This window comes from Dendronephthya gigantea, unplaced genomic scaffold, assembly GCF_004324835.1.
Source record: "Dendronephthya gigantea isolate DGI-Jeju-01 unplaced genomic scaffold, DenGig_1.0 000110F, whole genome shotgun sequence".
Taxonomy (NCBI): Eukaryota; Metazoa; Cnidaria; class Anthozoa; order Malacalcyonacea; family Nephtheidae; genus Dendronephthya; species Dendronephthya gigantea.
The window spans coordinates 44831-70525 of NW_021163120.1; the positions used below are offsets into that span (position 1 = coordinate 44831).

At 38.5% G+C, this 25695-nt stretch overlaps 2 protein-coding genes across 2 annotated transcripts; both read right to left on the minus strand.

The window, feature by feature from the left end:
- Window positions 1–4641: 4641 nt before the first annotated feature.
- Window positions 4642–8376, minus strand: LOC114535056 (MAM and LDL-receptor class A domain-containing protein 2-like). Its single transcript, XM_028556439.1, has 7 exons — window positions 8184–8376; window positions 7371–7544; window positions 7100–7234; window positions 6589–6851; window positions 6265–6346; window positions 5193–5338; window positions 4642–4984 (listed from the first exon to the last, which is right to left on the minus strand). The coding sequence occupies exons 1-7, from the start codon at window positions 8374–8376 to the stop codon at window positions 4847–4849; spliced, it is 1131 nt and encodes a 376-aa protein (XP_028412240.1). The 3' UTR covers window positions 4642–4846.
- An 11355-nt stretch (window positions 8377–19731) lies between these two features.
- On the minus strand, window positions 19732–22778 carry LOC114535075 (probable ATP-dependent RNA helicase DDX43). Its single transcript, XM_028556457.1, has 6 exons — window positions 22358–22778; window positions 21433–21488; window positions 21173–21305; window positions 20525–20623; window positions 20333–20414; window positions 19732–19928 (listed from the first exon to the last, which is right to left on the minus strand). Exons 1-6 carry the CDS (start codon window positions 22758–22760, stop codon window positions 19919–19921), a joined length of 783 nt encoding a protein of 260 aa, XP_028412258.1. The 5' UTR covers window positions 22761–22778; the 3' UTR covers window positions 19732–19918.
- Between the last annotated feature and the right edge of the window lie 2917 nt (window positions 22779–25695).

Consider the following 25695-nt stretch of genomic DNA (forward strand, 5'->3'; position numbering starts at 1 on the left):
GAGGGGTTTGACATGAGTTCCGACACGTGTCTGTTTAACTTTCTCCATGACGTGGAAAGTGCACTTGTCCGCAACGAGAATCATGTTATCGACAGTGAGAAGATGAATAGTTTGACAGCGTTGTCCACTGAGTAAGGTCAATAAGAAGGAAACTTTAACAGTAAGCTCCTTCAAAGTCAGCGCGGAAGGTATAGGCTGCTTTCGAAAAAACTATAAGACCTTGCTAACATCCCATGTTGTCTGGTAACGTGGTAGAGCCGGGCGCAGTTCGAATACACCTTTCATAAAGTGCTAAACAATAGGTAGCTGTCCGAAAGTGACTTCACTATCACTTAACTGCAAAATAGAAGATAAAGCACAGCTCGCCGAGTTGATTGAGCGATAGGAAAAACCTGAGTCAAACAGCGATGACAGAAAATCTAACGTCCGTGGTAAGGGAGGGGAGATGATATCACAGTGCCTCTTCATACAAAATTTTAACAATTTCTGCAGATGCACTTGGTACTGACATTTAGTGCTGTCTCTCCAAGAGGATTCAATTATATTAATGGTTTTAACGAGTAGCCAAGTTGTTGTAGCTGTGGCCGCAGACATGACAAACCAAAGGTTTGAGAGGTCTAATTTCTCTCCGAAAACTGTTTCATAGAGCGCTCTGAAGTAAGTCCAGCCTATTCAGAATAGTAAGAAGAAAATGCCTCTCTTGGAAAACACCCTTGACCCAGCCTCATACCCAGGCGCTTTAATAGTAAAATATATAACGGCTGACCTTTACACAATAACTGAATGCAACGTTATATATTTTACTATTAAAGCGCCTGGGTACGAGGCTGCCCTTGACCTACTATATAATATAAATAGTCCCCCCATAAAAGGAGAAAAACCATTTAACTGAAGCTGGAACTTTAAAAATGTGAGTTGTTCATGGACTTCTTCCTGCGAGGGGCAGAGGACACATGTTGTTTATGAAACCCTTGGCGGAAGTTGTTGTAGGGTGGATATATCCCCCTCCCCTGTTGGCCTAAAAAAGGCTTCTGCGCTGTAGCCTTGAAAACGGCTGGAAGGGTTTCCCTAGGACACTGTATTTACAAAGTCGAATATCTATCTAACACCCGGAAACATGATTATCTTTATTATGTTAAGAACCTGATCATCTATTACAAGGCAAAGGAAGTTTTCACTATATTATATCATATGAAATAAGATTCATACACTTTTAAATGTCATTAAAAGCCTAATTGTCCATGTTGGGAAATGTCAAAAAACATTATTATTTAAATTATTTAAATATAAGTTACACTTGTCTCTCTTACAACAGAAACAGGAAAACTTTAATGGGACGTAATTCAGCAAAGTCTCACAAATTATATAAACCATGCTGCATCTATTGTTTGCTTTAGTTAACTCAAAGTTGCACTATTTCAGACAAGTATTTACTGTGTTTTATGCAGGAAATGTTTGTTCATACTAAATCTCATTAAAGGTAAGTGATGCTCCTGTCCCTTACAACAACAACAGGACCCTTGGGATGGGATACCAAATAGGGAGGCCGCTCATTGTCAAATTTATAAAAGAAGGTAAGAGTCTCCAGCTCCCCGCCTGCTTCAGGGTAGCACAGAATGAAACAGGAAAGCTTTTCCCTAATCCAGGTTAAAACCAATATTTTACAAATTTCGTAGTGAAATGCCACGCTCCGTACCTCATGATCTTCTGGGACTTTTATTGTTGTCTTCAGATTTCCTTCCTTGGTGTATATTTGAACCGCCGTACGATCGTCTGTTGGTATCATGATTTCATTCTGCTGGGAAATACTCAATGAAAATGCCTTACTCGAGTCACGTTTAAACTTGTATTTCAATTGACCCGTCTTGTCACAAACATACACATGAGGGTCTTCGCGTTGGATGATGATAATATCATCGTCTTTGCATATCGCGATCCCAATATCACTGTCCTCGAGAAAATCCAATGTATGATTTGCTTTTACATTGTAATTCTCGTCCAATATCGTCAACATGAATACTAATTCACCTGAACGTCTTCTCACAACGTAAACATTGTTATTCATATCAACAGCAAGCGGCGGTAAAAAATTACCTGCAAATTCAGGTGTTTCAACCCGTTTGATTTTTCCTGTCTCATGAATAATCATGATGTGGTCACTAAACCAAGTACCAAAGACAGTAAGAACCTCTCCCTGACTGTTCACAGCAGAGAAGTAGGGTATTATTTCTTCATCAAGGAACTGTTCGTTTGGAGGATGAGGCAATTCCTCTCCCATAGACTTTTTTGTTGAAATTTCCTTCCAATTTCTTATTGGGTAAAAACTTCGATCAGGAAGTTCAATCGTTGGCATGCAGGCGGACACTTCAAACAAATGCCTGCTACTGAATTTCCAAACATATTGAAACAACACATAGTTGATTAACATAACCGACTTGACGTTCTCCACTCGTTCAGTTTTATTCAACAACGATTTGACTCCACCGTTCAAATACACCGAGAATATCTCTTGAATGGCTGGTAAGCTATGAAGCTTCTTCAAAAACAACAAACACCCTTTGATTGCGGTCTCAGGACTATCGACATGTTCCAGTATTTCTGAAACTTTACGTAGCTTCGCGGCAAAAATTCGATCTTCGATACTAAATGCCTCATTCCAAAAAGCAGTGGTTGCTGTCTCCCGCGCTTTCTCGAATCTTTTTCTTGCAGTTTCAAACTCTCTGTCCGAGTTGATTTTAAGCTTTTCCATGGCGCGAGGAAGCTCTATTGCTTGGTTTAAGATACCAGACTGAATAACGTTCGAAGGTTCACCTGGTTCGTCCTGAGTTTCGCTCGCTTTCTGCTCGTGATTTGATTTATCAAGAGAAACACTGAGTAACTCAACTCCTTCTTCTAGGAAATTATAACTGGTGAGTAAAGTTGCTCGGGAAAGCCCATCGATTTTAGACTTGATATCATTTAACTCTCGTACGACAATCTTACGAATTTCTGCATCGGTTACATCGCCGTCTTTGAATTTGTCTGCCGTCGAGTCTCTGACCTTATTCCATAATAAACCAAGTGTTGAACTGAGAATACTCGTCACAATTGAAGACATACCGAGTTTTTTTACTCCAAGCGATGCTAAACTTTGACTAAACACACAAGACAATATTTCAAAGCATATTCATTCTTGCGTTGAATTCCTAACAATCTTGTGGTATGTTCATCCTGTAATTTTACCATACGGAAATTTCCAGGCGGAAATCCCGCTAAGTTTCTTAATGTATACACATTGGATGATAATAATGGATCACAACAAATAGCTATGTATGATAATGTATGATCGATGGATAACGGTAGACAATTATGGACAACGATGGATAACGATTATGACGAATGGAATAAAGGTGATATCTGGTGTGATGATTAATAATGAGAAATTGTGATGACAAATCACTTGTATTTCTTACCCGTTCCAGTAATATGGTATTGATTGGTACCAGTTTTTCCTTTTTCTGATGGTCCTTTGTGTCTCCAATAGCATTTCATCTTTATTTATAGATCCACTGACAGTATTTCCAGCGTGAAATGACAGTTATCTACAAAGGTTGAAAGATTTGAGCACCATTAGTTGAGCAATTTCGCCTCTCACTTATCAAGTCTTGTGGGAAAACTGGTGCAATGCCAAAACAGAGATAAAATAATAACAGTTCACCTAACGTACCTTTACAAATTCTGCATCTCGACTGGCAGAGATCAGGTGTGATTAGGCCTAGGTTTAATTGTGGTGATACATGATTTTCTGAAAATGTCAACCGTTTTTTGAAGTCAGCTTGAAGTTTTAACTCAGCCAAGAGTTCTCGTTTGTGCTTGGCTCGATTCAATGAACTCAATAAATGCACGCCTGTCCTTTTTAATAATTCGGATCAATAACTTGGGATGAATTTCAACCTGTCTTGACTTGCCGAATTGTGCAGTCATGTCAGAGAGATGTTTGTATTGGAAAGATGTCTGTATTACGACCAAGTTTTCTTCTTTTGATAGATGCAAAAAAGTAAATAAGTTATGGACGTTCAGATAAGAACACGCATACATCATTACGTCATTACTATTTCCTCGTTCACATCAATCAAAAGTTAAAATCTCTGTAGTGTAGAGATAGGGGGGGGGGGTTGTAATAGAGAGACGTTTGTATTAGAGAGATGCCTGTATTAGAGAGATGTCTGTATTAGAGAGATGTTTGTATTAGAGAGATGACTGTATTAGAGAGATGTCTGTATTAGAGAGATGTCTGTATTAGAGAGATGTCTATATTTGAGAGTTGCCTGTATTAGAGAGATGTCTGTATTAGAGAGACGTATGTATTAGAGAGATGACTGTATTAGAAAGATGTCTGTATTAGAGAGATGTCTCTATATTTGAGAGTTGTCTGTATTACAGAGATGTTTGTATTAGAGAGATGTTTGTATTAGAGAGATGTCTGTATTAGAGAGATGTCTGTATTAGAGTGATGTCTGTATTAGAGATATGTTTGTGTTAGAGAGATGTTTGTGTTAGAGTGATGTTTATATTAGAAATATGATACTCGTTTTAATATCAGTGCTAATAATAATAGATGTCAATTATTTTTATTCATTTCAACTAATCATTAAACGCAATAGTGGGCTGTTTCTATTCAAAAATTAAAATAAATATATATACAATACTGAACGGTAAACTCTCTATAAGAATAGATTTCCACGGACGCAAGTCTTTTACTTTCCAATCTTTGTGACTTTTGTCATGCAACTTCCTACATACTAGTGGCTTAATCCTAAAATATTGGGAATGTTAAGATATAGATAGAGGGAACATAACACGTATCTTATTTCGTGAATTTATAAACATAATTCGTGAAATCTTTTCCGACACCAGACCAGCAGTCGTTGGAAGCACCATATTTGTCATATTCAATCATACTTTTTGCGCCCCAACACTCTCCGTAAAACTGCACAGCAAAATACTAAATAACAACAAAATCAATGCTTGTTCATTGAAAAATGGAAGCGAAATTTATATTTATGAGAGGAATTGGGACTGAGGAATTTATGAGAGGAATTGGGTCAGAATATCCATGTTGTGGATGGTCCAGTTATAATTGACTTTATTGAGGCCTGAGACAAACATGAAAGCCTTGCACTGGTCTGGTATTTTAATAATTTTATAAATACCTTGTATCCTTTGTCATAAGCAACACAGGCGCATTCTCTGACGGTCTTTTGCATGTCATACCAGTCTATTTTATCCCGGAGATTCGCAATCAAGTCTGGCAAAGCTCTTTTATAACGATCGTTAAAACATCCCAAGTGTTGTATACCTAAATATATACGAAGAGCTGTGTTTGACGTTTGCCTTTTGTGTTGATTTCAAGAACCAAACAATTGTCATTTGAACAAAGAGCTTTTGTAAAGCTCGTTTAAGATAAGCTTGCTGTAACAAAGTATCTTTGTTTCAAAACATGAGCTCCTCTTTACTGTAGAAAGTTCACTTAAATATGTATGTTTGTTAATGGACACAAAAGTCATTGATGTGAACCTAATTTTATATTTAAAAAATTACAGCGAAAGTCGGATGAAAGTGTAGAAAGTTCACTTCATGAGATCCCCGTCCCGCGGGATAAGAATCCCGTCCCGCGGGATAAGAATCTTGTCCCGCGGGATAAGAATCCCGTCCCGCGGGATAAGAATCCCGTCCCGCGGGATAAGAATCCCGTCCCGTGGGACGGGATACGGGATTGTTAACTTTCCCGTGAACGGTACTGTATGTATCTGTGTTAATGGACACAATAATCATTGATGTGTACCTAATTTTATATTTAAAAAAATTACATGCAGTGAAAGTCGGTTGTTATCTGTTGTCCTAAATTCTGATCAATATCCAGTCAACTCTGTTTAAATCGCATTGAACTCTTGTTCACGTTTGACCAAGCATTGATAGTTCATAAAAAAAATCCCTCATGCAGAAAAATTAACCTTTGTTTGCCAACTCGCATTCTCGTTGAATCAATGTTTCAAATGCAAAACCACTGTTAGCATTAAAAAATGATTCCAATTTCTACCATCGCGAGAATCATGTTTTATTGAAGGATCAAGGCATTGTTGGTCTTATCAAAGGCCCTTCATCTATCGGAAGAACCAGTCGGGGACCCTTTAGTAGTTTCAGAGTCAATCAGAGATGTACATTAATTTGAGGACCATCGATGAACTAAAGTGATCATGTTTATCCCAGAGTGTAGCGACTTACCACAGGGCATTTCCTTGAAATGGATGTCATCCAAAGCCATGTCAGAATAAAAAGATCGGCCACGAATTGCCTCAAATTCCACCTAAATGAAAATTTGTGACGTAATTTTTCAAAAATTTGTCACGTAAGAATGTGAACAAGCAGAAGTTTTTCTACTGGAATAAAACCGTTTTAAGTAAATATTAAAGATCAAAGATGCTTGGAAAGTATTAGAGCATTTCTTTCAAAATCCGGTGTAAGGCATTGCGATACTTCCATGGATGGCCCAAAAGTAATGTTGAAGAGTAAAAAAAATATCAACTAAAATGAAAATATCATACAAACCTGGTAACTAGTCGTAGACACGTTAGATATTGTTGTGCTACCTAATATCCATCTGTTTCCCTGATCACCTTTCTTATCCCATATTATCCTCTTAGAACCCACAGGGTCTTTAATATACACGCTGAGTTCTCCCATTGAGTGGCCATACATGTGATAGTACCAGGAAATGCAACGACATTGCGAGGGTGGAAACAGTTTGCTTGTTAGGAGTGCTGTGTCGTTCTCCTTGGCAGGGAAGCTGGCCTCGGTAAAAATGTAATGGCCTGGAAATTTGACGATAATAGTAATTATGGATAATGGTGGATACTCTTGGATAATAGTGGATGATCATAGATATTTGTGGGATAATAGTGGATAGTGAGGATCAGGTGCACCGATTAGTAACGATGGACAATAATGAATAACGTTTGATAATGATGGGTAACCATGGAAAGTGAGGGATAGAGATGGCCGATGAGTTGGGATCAAAAGGGATGACAAATGATGATGATGGATCCCTGAGATATCTTACCCGTGCCAGTAGTATGGTCTTGATTTGGACCAGTGCTCCTGGTTGGTGTTGATCCTTTATGTGCTTGCCAGAAATAATCCATGTTTTTATAACGGGTCCAATGACAGTAACTACCGCGCGTAAAATCACAGTTATCTAAAAAGAAATAAAAGAATATTCCATCATTAGTTTAACGAGACTTCGCCTGAGCAGCTAAAACGCTCTTCAAACATGATGGGCAGGCAGAGACAAGATGCTGAAATGAACTTATCCTGTTATCCAAAAAACAAACCTGGGTTGCATGTACTGTTGGCGTAGCAATCTTTTTCTTCTTTCGGAACCCCTGGGCAGTCTTTCCCGCCATGCATCGGGGCAGGATCTGAACATTTTCTAGATCGACGACGCTTGCAATTTTCATCGCATTCTGTCCAAGAGGACCAGCGACCCCAATGACCAGCAACAGGAGCTGAAACAAGAAAATAAAAGCGTTTAACTTAGGATAGACGAGCTCAGAGGTTGTATTTCTGGAACTTAGCATCAAATGTGGTATAACAACTACCAAAATAGACAAAACCCTTCTCGACCTTTCGACCTGAGGGCCTTCGTCAGAAGACGAAAGTCGAGAAGTGTTTTGTCTATTTTGGCAGTTGTTATACCACATTTGATGCTAAGTTGTTTGAAGACGCTGCCACGCTGCTCCTTGGTTGTATTTCTGGAAGCCATTGGCAACCTTGCAAGCCAACGTAGGCCGTGGATCGAAGGTAGAAAACCCTGGCTTGTGGGGTTTAGGTAATTGCTTGCGTTCTAGTCAATGAGTCATGCAATTATATCTAGCTATAGTATGTGTCACTGGTTCTGTCATAAGCGTAGAGGCCCGTGGGGGGGAGGGGAAGGCGTTCGTATTTTTACACGATGAAGGTGAGTCCCCACGAAAGGTTAATCCGACCCTGTGAAGGTCCCCCCTATCATTGAAAATCAATTTTTGTGTTCCCGTGAAAGATCACGAGTCACGACAGGGAATGAGGGAAAGACAACGATCTCAGCCACTGATCTACGTATGTCACTGATATCCGATAAATTTAAGTGCTCGAAGCAAAGGACCTACCGTAACATTCCTCGTCCGTGCAATTCTGCCATTGAGATTCCACGCCATGCGACGATGCTCCAGGACAGTCCGCGTGGTTTGAAGAGAAACAATATCTTTGTCTTTTCTTGACACAATCTTTGCTGCAGGGCGAAAAACTGGACCACTCGCTAAACCCAACGCCATTCACTATTTGAAAAGACGTGATATTCATTTCATTTAAGAAAGTTGAACTGCTGCTAAAAAGTTGTTATTGATCAAATAACATGGAGCAACAAGCTGTTAGTAACAAATTTTAATCTTGCAGCAAGACTTAATTTTAATCTTGCAGAGATAAACAAACCACTCTAACTATAGCCAGCGTGATAAAACCAAGTGGAAAGACATCTCGATATATAGAGAAGTATATCATATATATAGTATATTATATATTCTAGGAACAATTAACGTTTGTATAGCACTCTAACACCGAAGCGCCAAAATTAAATTCCTCCTCGCTCAGTTTATTATAAAACCGTTGAAATGTCTGTTCATTCGACCATCCTGCGGATAACATAATATCCCTAATGTTACAGTTATTCGACGCTATATATAGTATCTTTGGAAACAGGTCCATACGGTTTCACATAACTCAGTAGCAATTGCTTTCTATCATGGCTATTTTTATTAGTTCTCTTGATATACCCTAAGAGATGAGTAACGACCCAAAGCTGAGGCTCAAATGGATATTTCAAAAACTCGAGGGGTTTGACATGAGTTCCGCCGGACACGTGTCTGTTTGACTTTCTCCATGACGTGGAAAGTGCACTTGTCCGCAACGAGAATCATGTTATCGACAGTGAGAAGATGAATAGTTTGACAGCGTTGTCCACTGAGTAAGGTCAATAAGAAGGAAAATTTAACAGTAAGCTCCTTCAAAGTCAGCGCGGAGGGTATAGGCTGCTTTCGAAAAAACTATAAGACCTTGCTAACATCCCATGTTGTCTGGTAACGCGGTAGAGCCGGGCGTAGTTTGAATACACCTTTCATAAAGTGCTAAACAATAGGTAGCTGTCCGAAAGTGACTTCACTATCACTTAACTGCAAAATAGAAGATAAAGCAAACCTCGCCGAGTTGATTAAGCGATAGGACAAACCCGAGTCAAACAGCGATGACAGAAAATCTAACGTCCGTGGTAAGGGAGGGGAGATGATATCACAGTGCCTCTTCGTACAAAATTTTAACCATTTCTGCAGATGCACTTGGTACTGAGATTTAGTGCTATCTCTCCAAGAGGATTCAATTATGTTAATGGTCTTAACGAGGAGCCAGGTTGTTGTAGTTGTTGCCGCAGGCATGACAAACCAAAAGTTTGAGTTTCTTGCAAAGGGGATGAGTTGTTTCCGATGATTTCCGACCGAGGTTCAGTAGTTTGTGACTGGGTTGTAGGACCACAGGAGGTGGAACATGAAGAGAGGCTAGCAAAGGATACCAAGGCTGGGTGGGACAGTCGGGAATAACTAAAATTCGCTTGGCATGCTCCTGAATTATTTTCTTTACAGCCTGTAACAGAAAACTAAACGGCGGGAAACAATAAAATTTCAAGTCAATCCACGAAATAGAGAAAGCAAGAACGAACACTGCTCCAGGATCTGGCGGATAAGAGCAATATGTTCGGAACTGTTTTATATTTAAGTGTGATGCAAAAAGATTGATCTAAGTGTGAAAATTCAAGGTACTGAGCGCATTATGTAATGACAATGGTTTGGTTTCCATTCGCTATCCGGATTATGAAAATGACGAGATTCTTAGCGTGTTAAGACATTCTGCGAACCAGGAATGTGAGCAGCAGTAAGCCAAATGTTGTATTTTATACAAAATTCCCAAATTTCGCAGCCCATAGAGCGGCAAATACTGCGATGACAAGAACCCATGTTATTTATTACAGCTACTGCTGTGGTGTTATCTATCATGAGTTTTACATGCTTACACCACTTAAGAGTGGTGCAGAACAGTTTAAGGGTAAAAAATGCAGCCAAAAGTTTAATGTAGTTTATGTGATGGGTGCATTCATCTGGCGACCATCTTCCCCCTGAAGATGTATCACCTAGTACAGCTCCCCATCTTTCTAGGGGTGCATCAGAGTATATAGTTATATCAATAGGAGGAATGAAAAGAAATCTAAAACTCTCTTCAAGATGGGTGACCCACCAATCGTAACTCTATCAAGCCATCCTCAGAGACAGTCATAGAGGAATCAAAATTACCCTTAGCTCTTTTAGGAGCATCTTTTTTATCCATTTCAAGGTACCTATAACAAAGAGCCCCATACTGAACCCCTGGTAAGGGGGAGACTAGGTAACCAATAATCTTGGCTACCTGCTGGATAGGAATGTCTGCTGGATGTTACATTATGTAATAAGGTTGATATTATTAATAATGGGGTTAATATTTAATAAGTTGTTAGGAGAGTTGTGATTGATAAGTGGGCGTGAAGGACAGAGACTTGAAGTGAAAAGGTTGTAATTTGTTGGACTGAGTTTAGGGAATAAATATATAAATATACGTATAAGTTACAAAGAGAATAAACTTGAAACACTGGACATTCAATAACATCAAAGAAGATTTTTTTAATTTTTTCCTTTTTTTCTCATTTGTAACTTGGATAGTCATTGTTATCAAGTTAATCACAAATCCTAGGATAATTACCTCTTGAGAAGGGAAAGGAGTGTACTTATCAGGATGCATAACTAGATCTAGGCAGTCAAATGTTTCAACTGTATCAAGAGCATTTGTAGCACACTTAGCATATGTATCACCCTGCAGATAGAAGCCATCAATATACCCACTAATAATATGATTCATAGCTCTAAGCTTAGCCAGGGGTGGTTTCATAAGTTTATTATGTCAAGAACCTGATCATTTATTACATGATCAAAGAAAGTTTTCACTATATTATATCATATGAAATAGGATTCATACGCATTAATTTAAATGTCATTAAAAGCTTATTCTGCAACGATCTACCAAATATAGTAGAAGAGGATGAAGATGGAGAAATTGAAATGTTTGCTGACGACACAACCATTTATGTGGTTGGACAAACAGTAGACATAGTATCGTTAAAGCTAAATAAGATTTCAAGTAAATTTTGGGACTGGTGCCTTAATAATTCTCTAACACCTCATCCAGGTAAGACAGAATTCATGATTATGGGAGGGAAATCATTTGTCGGGCCAGAGCAAGCTATAAAACTAGGAAATTCGATCATAAAACGAGTACGGTCGACAAGATGCTTGGGGATAGAGTTGGATGATGAATTGAAACGGTCCAAACACATGCTGGATTTAACGAAAGCATTTTCTCAGAAAATTAGTTTTTTAAAGTCCTTGTATTTCCTACCAAAGAAAGTTAGACTTGATTTTTATTATAAGGTCATACTTCCGTCACTGACATATGGCATCGTTTTGTAGGGGTCATGTAGCAAAATTTTATTTGATGACCTTGAAAAATTGCATGTGAGGGCTGCTAAAATTATCTATTGCCTTGATTGGCACATGCCAACAAAAGATGTAATTACAGTTTACAAATGGAGAACATTAAAAAAAATGCATCTTGAATCGCTGGCGAAACTGATTCAAAAAATTTAGTACCAAAATGTTCCAACAATTATGTCTGATCTGATAGTAAAACATTCGCTTGAGTATAATTTAAGAGAAACTAATTGTCTAAGGCTACTGAGGGTGAGGACTGAAATAATGAAGAAGTCAATTACCTATAAGGGCTCAGTTTTGTGGAATAACTTACAAAATGAGACGAGAGAAATAGAAAACAATAGGCTGTTCTCGCAGTCTGTAACTAATTTAGAATTAAGAGACTCAATGTTTTAAATGTAACTCTATCTCTTCATTTTTAATATAAATAGTAACATTAAATTAGTAATATTATAGATATTGATATTGTATACTTATATCTATATATTCACGACCCTATCAGCTTCTGCTGTATCTTTAATTATATCAAAATAAATGCTTTAATTAACTAACTAAAAATTGTCCATGTTGGCAAATCTCAAAAAACATTATTATTTAAATTATTTAAATATAAGTTACACTTGTCTCTCTTACAACAGAAACAGGAAAACTTTAATGGGACGTAATTCAGCAAAGTCTCGCAAATTATATAAACAATGTTGCATCTATTGTTTGCTTTAGTTAACTCAAAGTTGCACTATTTCAGACAAGTATTTACTGTGTTTTATGCAGGAAATGTTTGTTCATACTAAATCTCATTAAAGGTAAGTGATGCTTCCTTCTCTTACAACAACAACAGGACCCTTGGGATGGGATACCAGTTTGGGAGAGAATTCAGAGAACAAATTTTCATATTTACAAAAGAAGGTAAGAGTCTCCAGCTCCCCGCCTGCTTCAGGGTAGCACAGAATGAAATAGGACTCCTTTTCCCTAACCCAGGTTAAAACCAATATTTTACAAATTTCGTAGTGAAATGCGACGCTGCATACCTTAATGATCTTCTGGGACTTTTATTGTTGTCTTCAGATTTCCTTCCTTGGTGTAAATTTGAACCGCCGTACGATCGTCTGTTAGTATCATGATTTCATTCTGCTGGGAAATACTCAATGAAAATGCCTCACTCGAGTCACGTTTAAACATGTATTTCAATTGACACGTCTTGTCACAAACATACACATGAGGGTCTTCGTGTTGGTTGATGATAATATCATCGTCTTTGCATATCCCGATACTAACTGAAGAGAACACACTTTTGAACTCGAGAAAATCCAATGTATGATTTGCTTTTACATTGTAAGTCTCGTCCAATATCGTCAACATGAATACTTCACCTGAACGTCCTCTCACCACGTAAACATTGTTATTCATATCAACAGCAGGCGCTTCCAAAATATAACCTGCAAATTCAGGTATTTCAACCCGTTTGATTTTTCCTGCCTCATGGATAATCATGATGTGGTCACGATACCCAGTATCAGTGACAGTAAGAACATCCCCCTGACTGTTCACAGCAGAGAAGTAGGGTATAATTTTATTATCAAGGAACTGTTCGTAGGAAGGATGAGGCAATTCCTCTCCCATAGACTTTCTTGTTGAAATTTCCTTCCAATTTCTTATTGGGTGAAAACTACGATCAGGAAGTTCAATCGTTGGCATGCAGGCGGGCACTTCAAACGAATACTTGCTGCTGAATTTCCCAACATATTGAAACAACACATAGTTGATTAACATAACCGACTGGACGTTCTCCACTCGTTGTGTTTTATTCAACAACGATTTGACTCCACCGTTCAAATACACCGAGAATATCTCTTGAATGGCTGGTAAGCTATGCAGCTTCTTCAAAAACAACAAACACCCTTTGATTGCGGTCTCAGGACTATCGACATGTTCCAGTATTTCTGAAACTATTCGTAGCTTCGCGGCAAAAATTCGATCTTCGATACTAAATGCCTCATTCCTGAAAGCAGTGGTTGCTGTCTTGCGCGCATCTTTGAATCTTTCCCTCGCAGTTTCAAACTCTCTGTCCGAGTTGATTTTAAGCTTTTCCATGGCGCGAGGAAGCTCTATTGCTTGGTTTAAGATACCAGACTGAATAACGCTCGAAGGTTCACCTGGTTCGTCCTGAGTTTCGGTCGCTTTCTGCTCGGGATTTGATTTATCAAGAGAAACACTGAGTACTACTCCTTCTTGAAGGAAATCGTAACTGGCGAGTAAAGTTGATCTAGAAAGGCCATCGATTTTGGACTTGATATCATTTAACTCTCGTACGACAATCTTACGAATTTCTGCATCGGTTACATCGCCGTCTTTCAGTTTGTCTGCCGTCGAGTCTCTGACCTTATTCCATAATAAACCAAGTGTTGAACTGAGAATACTTGTCACAATTGAAGACATACCGAGTTTCTTTACTCCAAGCGATGCAAAACTTTGACTAAACACAAGACAATATGTCAAAGCAGATTCATTCTTGCGTTAAATTCCTCACAATCTTGTGGTATGTTCATCCTGTAATTTTACCATATGGAAATTTCCAGGCGGGAATCCCGCTAAGTTTCTTCATCTACAATATGTTAGTGCGGGCTTTTTGTACAAATATTCCTGTCACTTCATTCACAGAGTTTCTTACGATCATCTTAACACAATATTCTTTTCCATGATATCGAACTGGGATCAGAGAAAAGTGTATTTGAACGAGATCTACGTATCTTTTCTAATGCTTGCAAAAATTTTTAAGTGTTTTTTCGTATAAAGGACCGTGGCGGGGATCCTGATGATTTGTGTCATCTTCTTTCTTTCTTTGAGAAGTCTCCAGCCTAGTTCCCACGGTTTAAAATATTGCTCATTTTAATAGAGCTATCAATCAAATTTTAAAGCAAAGTAAATCAGGTGCAGACTGTTGCTGACACAAGGCTTGACGTTCCCACTTGAAGAGTGAAAATCAAACTTTTCTATGATTATGAGTTGAAGCAATCAATCACATATTTAGTAAAAAATGATCGATTAAAGTTATTTCGAGATTGAATTCAACGCTTATTGTTTACTTGTCTGAGAGTAGATTCATTCAAATATGGGGGCGTTTGTTATGTCCACAAAAGTGAGTGTAATTTGATTTGGATTGCATGAGTCATCAGCCGGGAGTGGAGAGTTGTACGAGAGAGAGTGCAGCGCATGCGCCAATCAGTCTTTAGATCTTTACCAGACAAAGACCGCACGGACGTGATGAGTGTGAGAGTGGACTGCAAGTAAAGGAATGCGAGAAAACAGGGGAGGCGTACAGCTCTCACACTCCAGGCCAAATCAAACTTTAACTTCCAGGTAAGTCTCGTTTAATTTTCAATTCTATTTCGTCATCAACCAAAGTCATGTGACGTTGTACGAGATTTCAGAGCAATCAGTGAGGGCTTTGTCCTGCAGAGATACACAAACCGCTCTAACTATAGCCAGCGTGATAAAACCCAGTGGAAAGACATCTCGATATATAGAGAAGTATATTATATATATAGTATATTATATATCCTAGGAACAATCAACGTTTGTATAGCACTCTAACACCGAAGCGCCAAAATTAAATTCCTCCTCGCTCGGTTTATTATAAAACCGTTGAAATGTCTGTTCATTCGACCATCCTGCGGATAAAATAATATCCTTAATTTTACAGTTATTGGACGCTAAAAAGGATGTAGTTGCTGCTCGAACACTATGACCTTTCAATTTGCTAACATCTAAACCTACAGCTACCAAAACAGACTTTATCCATCGAGATATAGTATCTTTGGAAACAAGTTCATACAGTTTCACATAACTCAGTAGAAATTGCTTTCTATCATGGCTATTTTTATCAGTTGTCTAAGAGATGAGTAACGACGCAAAGCTGAGGCTCAAATGGATATTTCAAAAACTCGAGGAGTTTGACATGAGTTCCGACACGTGTCTGTTTGACTTTCTCCATGACGTGGAAAGTGCACTTGTCCACAACGAGAATCATGTTATCGACAGTGAGAAGATGAATAGTTTGACAGCGTTGTCCACTGAGTAAGGTCAATAAGAAGGAAACTTTAACAGTAAGCTCCTTCAAAGTCAGCGCGGAAGGTATAGGCTGCTTTCGAAAAAACTATAAGACCTTGCTAACATTTTCCATACAAAATTTTAACCATTTCTGCAGATGCACTTGGTACTGAGATTTAGTGCTGTCTCTCCCAGAGGATTCAATTATATTAATAAACTTTACTAGATGCCACGTTGTTGTAGTTGTTCCAGTAGACATGGCAAACCAAATGCTTGAGTAGTCCAATTTCTCTCTCAAAACTGTTTCAAGTGTAGAGCCATCTGAAGTAAGTCTAGCACATTCAGAATACTGAGTAAGAAGACAACTGCCCCCCTTGGAAAACACCCTTGACCTACAATATAATTTAAATGGGCACTCCATAAAAGCAGAAGAAAACTATTTACCTGAGGCTGGGACTTTAAAAATGTGAGTTGTTCTTGGACTTCTTTCTGAGGGGAAGAGGACACCTCTTGTTGATGAAACTCTTGGCGGAAGTTGTTCCTGGACGGAAGTTGATCCTGGGCGGAAGTTGATCGTGGGTGGATATATCCCCCTACCCTGTTGGCCTAAAAAAGGCTTCAGGGCTTTATGCCTTGAAATCGACTGGAAGGGTTTCCCTGCATGGGAAACTGTATTTACAAAATTATTTGTAGCCTGAATATCTTTTTAAGACAGAAATATGATTATATTTATTATGTTAAGAACCTGATCATTTATTACAAGGCAAAGAAAGTTTTCACTATATTATATCATAGGAAATAAGATTCATACGCTTTTAAATGTCATTAAAAGCTTATTGTCCACGTTGGCAAATGTAAAAAAAAAATTATCATATAAATTATTTAAATATAAGTTACACTTGTCTCTCTTACAACAGAAACAGGGACACTTTAATGGAACGTAATTCAGCAAAGTCTCACAAATTATATAAACCATGTTGCATCTATTGTTTGCTTTAGTTAACTCAAAGTTGCACTATTTCAGACAAGTATTTACTGTGTTTTATCCAGGAAATGTTGTTCATACTAAATCTCATTAAAGGTAAGTGATGCTTCTCTCTCTTACAACAACAACAGGACCTTTGGGATGGGATACCAGTTTGGGAATGACTTCATCGCAGAAATTTTCATCTTTACAGAAAAAGCTAAGAGCCTCCAGCTCCCCGCCTGCTTCAGGGTAGCACAGAATGAAATAGGAATGCTTTTCCCTATCCCTGGTTAAAACCAATATTTTACAAATTTGGTAGTGAAATGCGACGCTGCATACCTCATGATCTTTTGGGACTTTTATTGTTGTCTTCAGATTTCCTTCCTTGGTGTATATTTGAACCGCCGTACGATCATCTGTTGGTATCATGATTTCATTCTGCTGGGAAATACTCAATGAAAATGCCTCACTCGAGTCACGTTTAAACTTGTATTTCAATTGACACGTCTTGTCATAAACATACACATGAGGGTCTTTGTGTTTGATGATGATAATATCATCGTCTTTGCATATCGCGATCCTAATATCAAAGAAGCCGAGAAAACGCAATTTATGCTTTGCTTTGACATTGTAATTCTCGTCCAATATCGTCAACACGAATACTTTACAAGAACCTAGTCTCACCACGTAAACATTGTTATTCATATCAACAGCAAGCGGTGCTAAAACAAAAACATAATCTGAATATTCAGGTATTTCAACCCGTTTGATTTCTCCTGTCTCATGGATAATCATCATGTTGTCACCAGAGAGACCAGGCACAGTACCAGGGGCAGTAAGAACATCCCCCTGACTGTTCACAGCAGAGCAGTAAGGTACTATTTCTTCATCAAGGAACTGTTCGTACGGAGGATGAGGCAATTCCTTTCCCATAGACTTTCTTTTTGAAATTTCGTTCCAATTTCTTATTGGGTGAAAACTACGATCAGGAAGTTCAATCGTTGGCATGCAGGCGGGCACTTCAAACGAATATTTGCTGCTGAATTTCCCGACATATTCAAACAACACATAGTTGATTAACATAACCGACTTGACGTTCTCCACTCGTTCAGGCTTATTCAACACTGATTTGATTCCACCGTTCAAATACACCGAGAATATCTCTTGAATGGCTGGTAAGCTATGAAGGGTCTCCAAAAACGACAAACACCCAGCGATTGCGGTCTCAGGACTGTCGATATGTTCCAGTATTTCTGAAACTATTCGTAGCTTCGCAGCAAAAATTCGATCTTCGATATTAAATGCTTCATTCCTGAAAGTAGTGGTCGCTGTCTCGCGCGCTTTCTTGAATCTTTCTCTCGCAGTTTCAAACTCTCTGTCTGAGTTGATTTTAAGATTTTCCATGGCGCGAGGAAGCTCTATTGCTTGGTTTAAGATACCAGACTGAATAACGCTCGAAGGTTCACCTGGTTCGTCCTGAGTTTCGGTCGCTTTCTGCTCGGGATTTGATTTATCAAGAGAAACACTGAGTATCTTTACTCCTTCTTGAAGGAAATCGTAACTACCGAGTAAAGTTGACCTAGAAAGGCCATCGATTTTGGACTTGATATCATTTAACTCTCGTACGACAATCTTACGAATTTCTGCATCGGTTACATCGCCGTCTTTCAGTTTGTCTGCCGTCGAGTCTCTGACCTTATTCCATAATAAACCAAGTGTTGAACTGAGAATACTTGTCACAATTGAAGACATACCGAGTTTCTTTACTCCAAGCGATGCAAAACTTTGACTAAACACAAGACAATATGTCAAAGCAGATTCATTCTTGCGTTAAATTCCTCACAATCTTGTGGTATGTTCATCCTGTAATTTTACCATATGGAAATTTCCAGGCGGGAATCCCGCTAAGTTTCTTCACCTACAATATGTTAGTGCGGGATTTTTGTACAAATATTCCTGTCACTTCATTCACAGAGTTTCTTACGATCATCTTAACACAATATTCTTTTCCATGATATCGAACTGGGATCAGAGAAAAGTGTATTTGAACGAGATCTACGTATCTTTGCTAATGCTTGCAAAAATTCAAAGTGTTTTTATCGTATAAAGAACGTGGCGGGGATCCTGATGATTTGTGTGATTTTCTTTCTTTGAGAAGTCTCCAGCCTAGTTCCCACGGTTTAAAATATTGCTCATTTTAATAGAGTTATCAATCAAATTTTAAAGCAAAGTAAATCAGGTGCAGACTGTTGCTGACACAAGGCTTGACGTTCCCACTTGAAGAGTGAAAATCAAACTTTTCTATGATTATGAGTTGAAACAATAATCACATATTTAAGAAAAATGATCGATTAAAGTTATTTCAAGAGTGAATTCAACGCTTATTGTTTACTTGTTAGAGAATAAATTTATTCCAATATGGGGGCGTTTGTTATGTCGAGAAAAATTAGTGTACAGGAAACCCAAGCAAAACAATGAAAATGACTGGTAAAACGCATCAAGTTTTAGCTCAAGTTATTTTATTAGATTCACGAGACAGTCTAAACAATTCAAGGTGGAAAATACTAACGCTCTTTCCGCCTGTTTGACGAAGTCTTTTTTTTTAATTTCTCACTCAGCGCGAACGAATAATGACGTCTCGTAAATAACTATTAAGCCTGTTTTCCACTAGGCGGAATTTTACCCGCGGAGCGGAATTTTTAATTGTCTGCGCGCTTTCACGCAGAACTAATGTGAGAAAAACAAAGAAAAATTCCGCTCCGCGAGCAAAATTCCGCCTAGTGGAAAACAGGCCTTATGACATCTGACCTTAGCCAGATTGAAATGAATGAATAGTTACAAAAGCTCTGTGTATAAGAACCCTTATTTGAAAACTCGTAACTTATCGACACGATCGCATCTATCAAAAGACGAAAATCTCAACAGAGATCTCCGCAACCATGATAATGAAGACGAGAATGATGATTGATGTTCAGGGATGTTGATGTATAATTATGGATGGGTTGGTATGATTAAATATGATAATCTTGTGCATGGATGGATATCAATTGACAATCATGGACAATGATGGAACGATGTAGAGTAATGAGGTAATGACTATTCATAATAATGATGGTGGTCATGAGATCACTCTTATTTCATACCTGAGTCTGTAGTGTGGTCTCGACTGGGTCCAGTCTTCCTGGATTGTCTCAATCTTCTCTTTGTTTGTCAATAGCAGCGCTGGTTTTTATCACGGACCCAATGACAATATTTACCACGCGTAAAATCACAGATATCTACAAGGAATGAAAGAGTTGTACATCATCAGTTGAGTTAGCTCTCACCAGAATAATTGCTTATCAAAACCTTGCGAGTAAACTCGTGTTATACCAGAACATGGATAAAATAATTACAATACAACATTCGCTCTTCAAAATCAAAATCCAGCATATCGACAGACAGGCATCAGATGTAATCTAACAAAATTTAAGCGTGTGTAGTTTGTGAAATTTTTCTCTACAGAGAGTTTCAACTGTCTCTTGAGGTTGTTAACTCAGCCAAGAGTTTGAGCTCGGCTCAAATGAACAAATGAATGAATAAACGAATGCAGTAAATATACCTGAGTTAAGCTAAGGCCAAGGAGCCATTGTCCTTCCCCCCAACTCTGGGAACCCTAGTCCATAAAAAACTGTATATTTACCTAAAGATTTCAACTTCCTCTTTGGACCTTCTCCTGACAGATTCACTCTCTTTATAAAATACTTTTTTGATGACAGGTAAACCTCAAATAAAAACTTTAAAAGTCAATGAAAAGGTATAAGCAAGGAGCTATGTCTAAAGAATATGTGGCTTACAATCTGTTGTACTTCTATACAGCAAGCAGCTACAATACCTTCCCATTTCTTCGCTTGATTTGCCACCCTGTTCACGCGTAGCTCTGCCCAATCAATTCTGGGAACCAAAGGGGTTTCGCCTGCTTTCAGACTTGTTTCTGCAAATATGCAAAAAATCTCTATTAAAAAGATATAGACATTAAAGAGATGTCTGTATTAAAGAGGTGTCTGTATTAGAAAGATGTTTGTATTAGAGAGATGTCTGTATTAGAGAGATGTTTGTATTAGAGAGATGTTTGTATTAGAGAGATGTCTGTATTAGAGAGATGTCTGTATTAGAGAGATGTCTGTATTAGAGAGATGTCTGTATTAGAGAGATGTCTGTATTAGAGAGATGTCTGTATTAGAGAGATGTCTGTATTAGAGAGATGTTTGTATTAGAGAGATGTCTGTATTAGAGAGATGTCTGTATTAGAGAGATGTTTGTATTAGAGAGATGTCTGTATTACAGAGATGTCTGTATTAGAGAGATGTCTGTATTAGAGAGATGTCTGTATTAGAGAGATGTCTGTATTAGAGAGATGTCTGTATTAGAGAGATGTTCATATTAGAGAGATGTCTGTATTATTAGAGAGACATCTGTATTATTAGAGAGAATTGTCTGTATTATTAGAGAGAATTGTCTGTATTAGAGATATATAAACTACCTTCCATTTTATTTGTCACTAAATCTTGTGGAGATATTATTTCATCAATCATCTCTTTGGCCTTTGTCTGACAGTCTCGACTCCCTGAGATCTCAATTGGTGTGTGGATGGCATCAGCTTCATCTTTCAATATCTTGAAATTGAAGAGAGTAAGTTTCAGGCCTTCAACACAAGTTAAGCATGCACTTGGTTGATTACAAACTTTCCCTGAACCTAGGACTACAATCTTTACAAGAAAGGAGTCATTTTTTCAGACTGACCTTAATCCATGCTCCAGATGTATTCTGAATATTCTTAATGCTCTGGCCACCTCTCCCTATAGCATTGTACAACAAGAGAAACAATTTTCTAAAGTGAGTACCAAGTAAGTGCCTGTACCCTCCCACTGCCCAGGGGTGTGGGTCTATGGAAGGCAAAGGAGCATAAAAACATATGGTACAAGACAAGCTAAGAGAAACAATTTTCTGAATGGGCGGGAACTTAGTGTTGTTGTCACATAATCGTAAATAAACTTAAACCCGGACAGAAAAATTTGCCTTGACAACGCTTTTTCGTTTGTTTATTTCATTTTTATGTGCAGTCATAGTCCCCTACAGGTCAAGTTATTGTCATTCGGGATTTTAAAGCGCTCGAAGAATCGAAATAGGTCTACTACCAGCCTTTACAAACTCAGCCCGGGCTGAAATTTCAGCCCTGGTTTTAAAATAATTCTGACGTGTCATAACACAGCCCGGGCTGAAATTTGCCATGTAATTGAAAAATACTTTGGCCCCGGTTTGCAGGGCTTAAACTCAGCCCGGGCTGAAAAGACACCATGTAATCAGCCCCTTAAAGGTCAAATGAGAGGATATTATAACAATAAGTTCTCAAGGTATTTAGATCTTTATCAGACATGTGAAAATTTCAGACAATTGCTTGATTATTGGAATCAAATATCAGAACATTCGAAGAAATCTTGAGCTATCTTGGAGTTAAAAAATTTAGTCACAGTATGCAAAATCATAGCTAGCATCCATATCATTGCATTGACCTATATCCTTATATAGATAAATCCAATATTTAAAACATATTTTCATCAACGTTTCTCACAATACACGCTGGTTATTAAAGACTGATATGGTACAATATTTAAATCTACACCGAAACTAACTGAATTGATGTGTTATACCGTGCGCCATGGCTTACCAATAATCTTGCCAACATCCCGACTAGAAACCTCGATCCTCAACGAATCGCCATCATCCTGACTGCCACCAAATACCCCACCATTACGATCTCGGGATCCGAACCCTCTGGAGGGCGGTGGGCGCTCTTCCTTGGCGGGGGACGATGAATCAAACCCCCGCCTAGGCCTCCTGGGCAAAGCGTTATCAAAATCCGAATTACCCCTCCAATTACCTGAGCCATCGTTTGATCCCCAACTGTTTGTAGTACGCGAAGATCGTCCGCGACCGAAACGTTTCTCAGGAGCTGAAAATCCGGAATTGTGAGAGTTTGTACTCGACTCAGGACTATGGTCAGTCCATTTCATGGGTTTGGAAACGCCGGAGCTAATCTCCAGATCCCAATCTTCACCGGAGTCGCTCATGGTCGAATTTTACTTTGTGTAAAGGCGAAACAAACGTTTAACGACGAATAAAAAGCAAAGAAAACCCTCAAAATATTCACTTCTTACAACTTGACATTTTATCAGAAAACGTGTTATGGCGAATGCGCTAAATGGTATCGATGCTTTGAATGAAAGATACTGCTTATTGTATGTCGTGGGCTCAGGTTGTTGTAAATGTGACGTCATCGAAAACTTACGATGCCTAACGTGATGCATTATATTTTAATAGGCCTAAATTTTGGCTCGTCTTTATACTCCGCTGAATCATTGTTGTTAGTTTGGAAGTAGATGCCTGTATTAGAGAGGTGCCCGCATTAGAGAGATGTCTGTATTAGAGAGAAATTTTGGTATTAGAGAGATCAGAGATGTCTGCATTACAGAGGTATCTGTATTAGAGAGGTATCTGTATTAGAGAGATGTCTGTATTAGATAGATGTCTGTGTTAGAGAGATGTTTGTATTAGAGAGGTGTCTGTATTAGAGAGATGTTTGTATTAGAAAGATGTCTGTATTAGAGTGATGTCTGTATTAGAGAGATGTCTGTATTAGAGAGATGTCTGTATTAGAGAGATGTCTGTATTAGAGAGATGTCTGTATTAGAGTGATGTCTGTATTAGAGAGATGTCTGCATGAAGGAATGAAAGTCATACATCATCAGTTGAGTTAGCTCTCACGAGAATAATCGACCAAATGAATGAATAAACGAATGCAGTAAATATGCCTGAGTTACACGAGCTGTTGATATCACAATTGTTTATCTCTTCACACGCACTTGCAATAATTCACATCATTAGCAGAGGATGAATCTTAACCATTCCTGACTTGATGAATTGTGCAGTTGAAAATATGTTCATATCAGAGAGATTTCTGTATTGAAGAGGTGCATATATTAAGACACGTTCACATTTGCAATTTTGCTGCCATCTTCTTCTTTTGATAGATGTAAACGAGTAGATTTAGTTATGGTTGTTCAGATAAGAACACCTATACATCATTACATCATAACTATTCGCTCGTTCACATCAATCAAAAGACGAAATCGCACCAAAATCGCAAGGAAAATAGGACCCCATGAACCAGCACTGCCCTCATGCATATTTTCTTCTTAATTTTTTCCAAACAGTCGTGCTTTATGGTGATGGCAGAAAATCTAACGTCCGTGGTAAGGGAGGGGAGATGATATCACAGTGTCTCTTCATACAAAATTTTAACCATTTCTGCAGATGCACTTGGTACTGAGATTTAGTGCTGTCTCTCCAAGAGGAGTCAATTATGTTAATGGTCTTAACGAGTAGCCAGGTTGTTGTAGTTGTTGCCGCAGACATGACAAACCAAAAGCTTCAGAAGTCTAATTTCTCTCCGAAAAACTGAAGTAAGTCCAGCCCATTCAGAATAGTAAGAAAACAATGTCCCCCCCCCCTTGGAAAACAGCCTTGACCTACTATATAATTTAAATGGGTCTTCCATAAAAGCAGAAAAACTATTTACCTATGGGTGAGACTTTAAAAACATGAGTTGTTCTTGGACTACTTTTTGAGAGGGGCAGAGGACGCCTGTTGTTGATGAAACCCTTGGCAGAAGTTGTTTTAGGGTGAATACATCCCCCTCCCTCTGCTGGCCTAAAAAAGGCTTCCGGGCTGTAGCCTTGAAATCGACTGGAAGGGTTTCCCTGAGACACAATATTTACAAACTTGTTTGTAGCCTGAATATCTATCTAAGAGAAAAACATGATTATCTTTATTATGTTAAGAACCTGATCATTTATTACAAGAGCAAAGAAAGTTTTCACTATATTATATCATATGAAATAAGATTCATACATGTAACAAGTTGTTTATTTAAGCAGCCATATTACAGACGACACAGGTCGCCCTAGATCACTATTTTACAATGCTACATCTCCCTTTCTATGGAAGCGTTAACAAAACCTATAACTGAACGATTTAACCTGAACTAGAAAAGTCAAAATATTAAGTTTGTGAGAGTTTATGTACTGTTCGCATCCGTCTCCTGTTCACTTCATTTCTTTTTTTTTTTCTTCACCTCTCCTTTCTCTTCCTGCGACAGCAAATGTTAACATACTAAATAATACATGTATATTGTCATTCAGTGTACCTACGATTAGGTTTTATTGTTCGACCATACCGTGAGGTCTTTAATCCGGTTTGCGCACACGGGTTGCTAGAGTTCGCTTGTGCAGTTTGTTGTTCACATTGAACTTCTTGTTGACTAGGAGTGTCACTTGGACTGGTTTCACAAGACGTAGTTGACCGTGCAGTCTCCGCGTTGGTAGAACTTGATTCTGGAAATTTCATACGCATCAAATGTGATCGATTTCGCCGGTAAACTCTGTCGTTGTGATCTGTGATCAGGTATGATCTTGGAGCAATCTCTTTCTTTATTGTCGCCGGTTGCCAGTTTGCTTTCGGGGTTTTCTGTGCCATGACGTGGTCTCCTTTGCTCAGTTTGGGGAGCAATGCGGTGTGTTGGTCATAGTATCTCTTTTGTCGATTTCGTTCGTTCTTGAGATTTGCCGCTACATTTTCAACAACTTTTGGCTTTAGAAGCTGGTCGCTTACTGGTAATAACGTTTTGGTTCGACGACTGAAAAGGCGTTGAACAGGTGAACCAAGGTCGTTGGTTCTTGGTGTGTTTCGAAGCTCGAGGATTGCCAAATTGGGATCAGTCCCATCTTTTCGTGCTTTCTTGAGAACTTTCTTTAAGGTCTGGATTGTACGTTCTGCAAGGCCATTACTCTTTGGGTAATATGGACTAGATGTGTTGTGCGTAAAATTCCATTCCTCGGCAAATTGCTTGAATTCTGCGTTGTCGAATTGTGGACCATTGTCCGAGATTAGAACATCGGGAATGCCATGTCTAGCGAAGGTGGTTTTACAATGCTTAATTATCGTTGG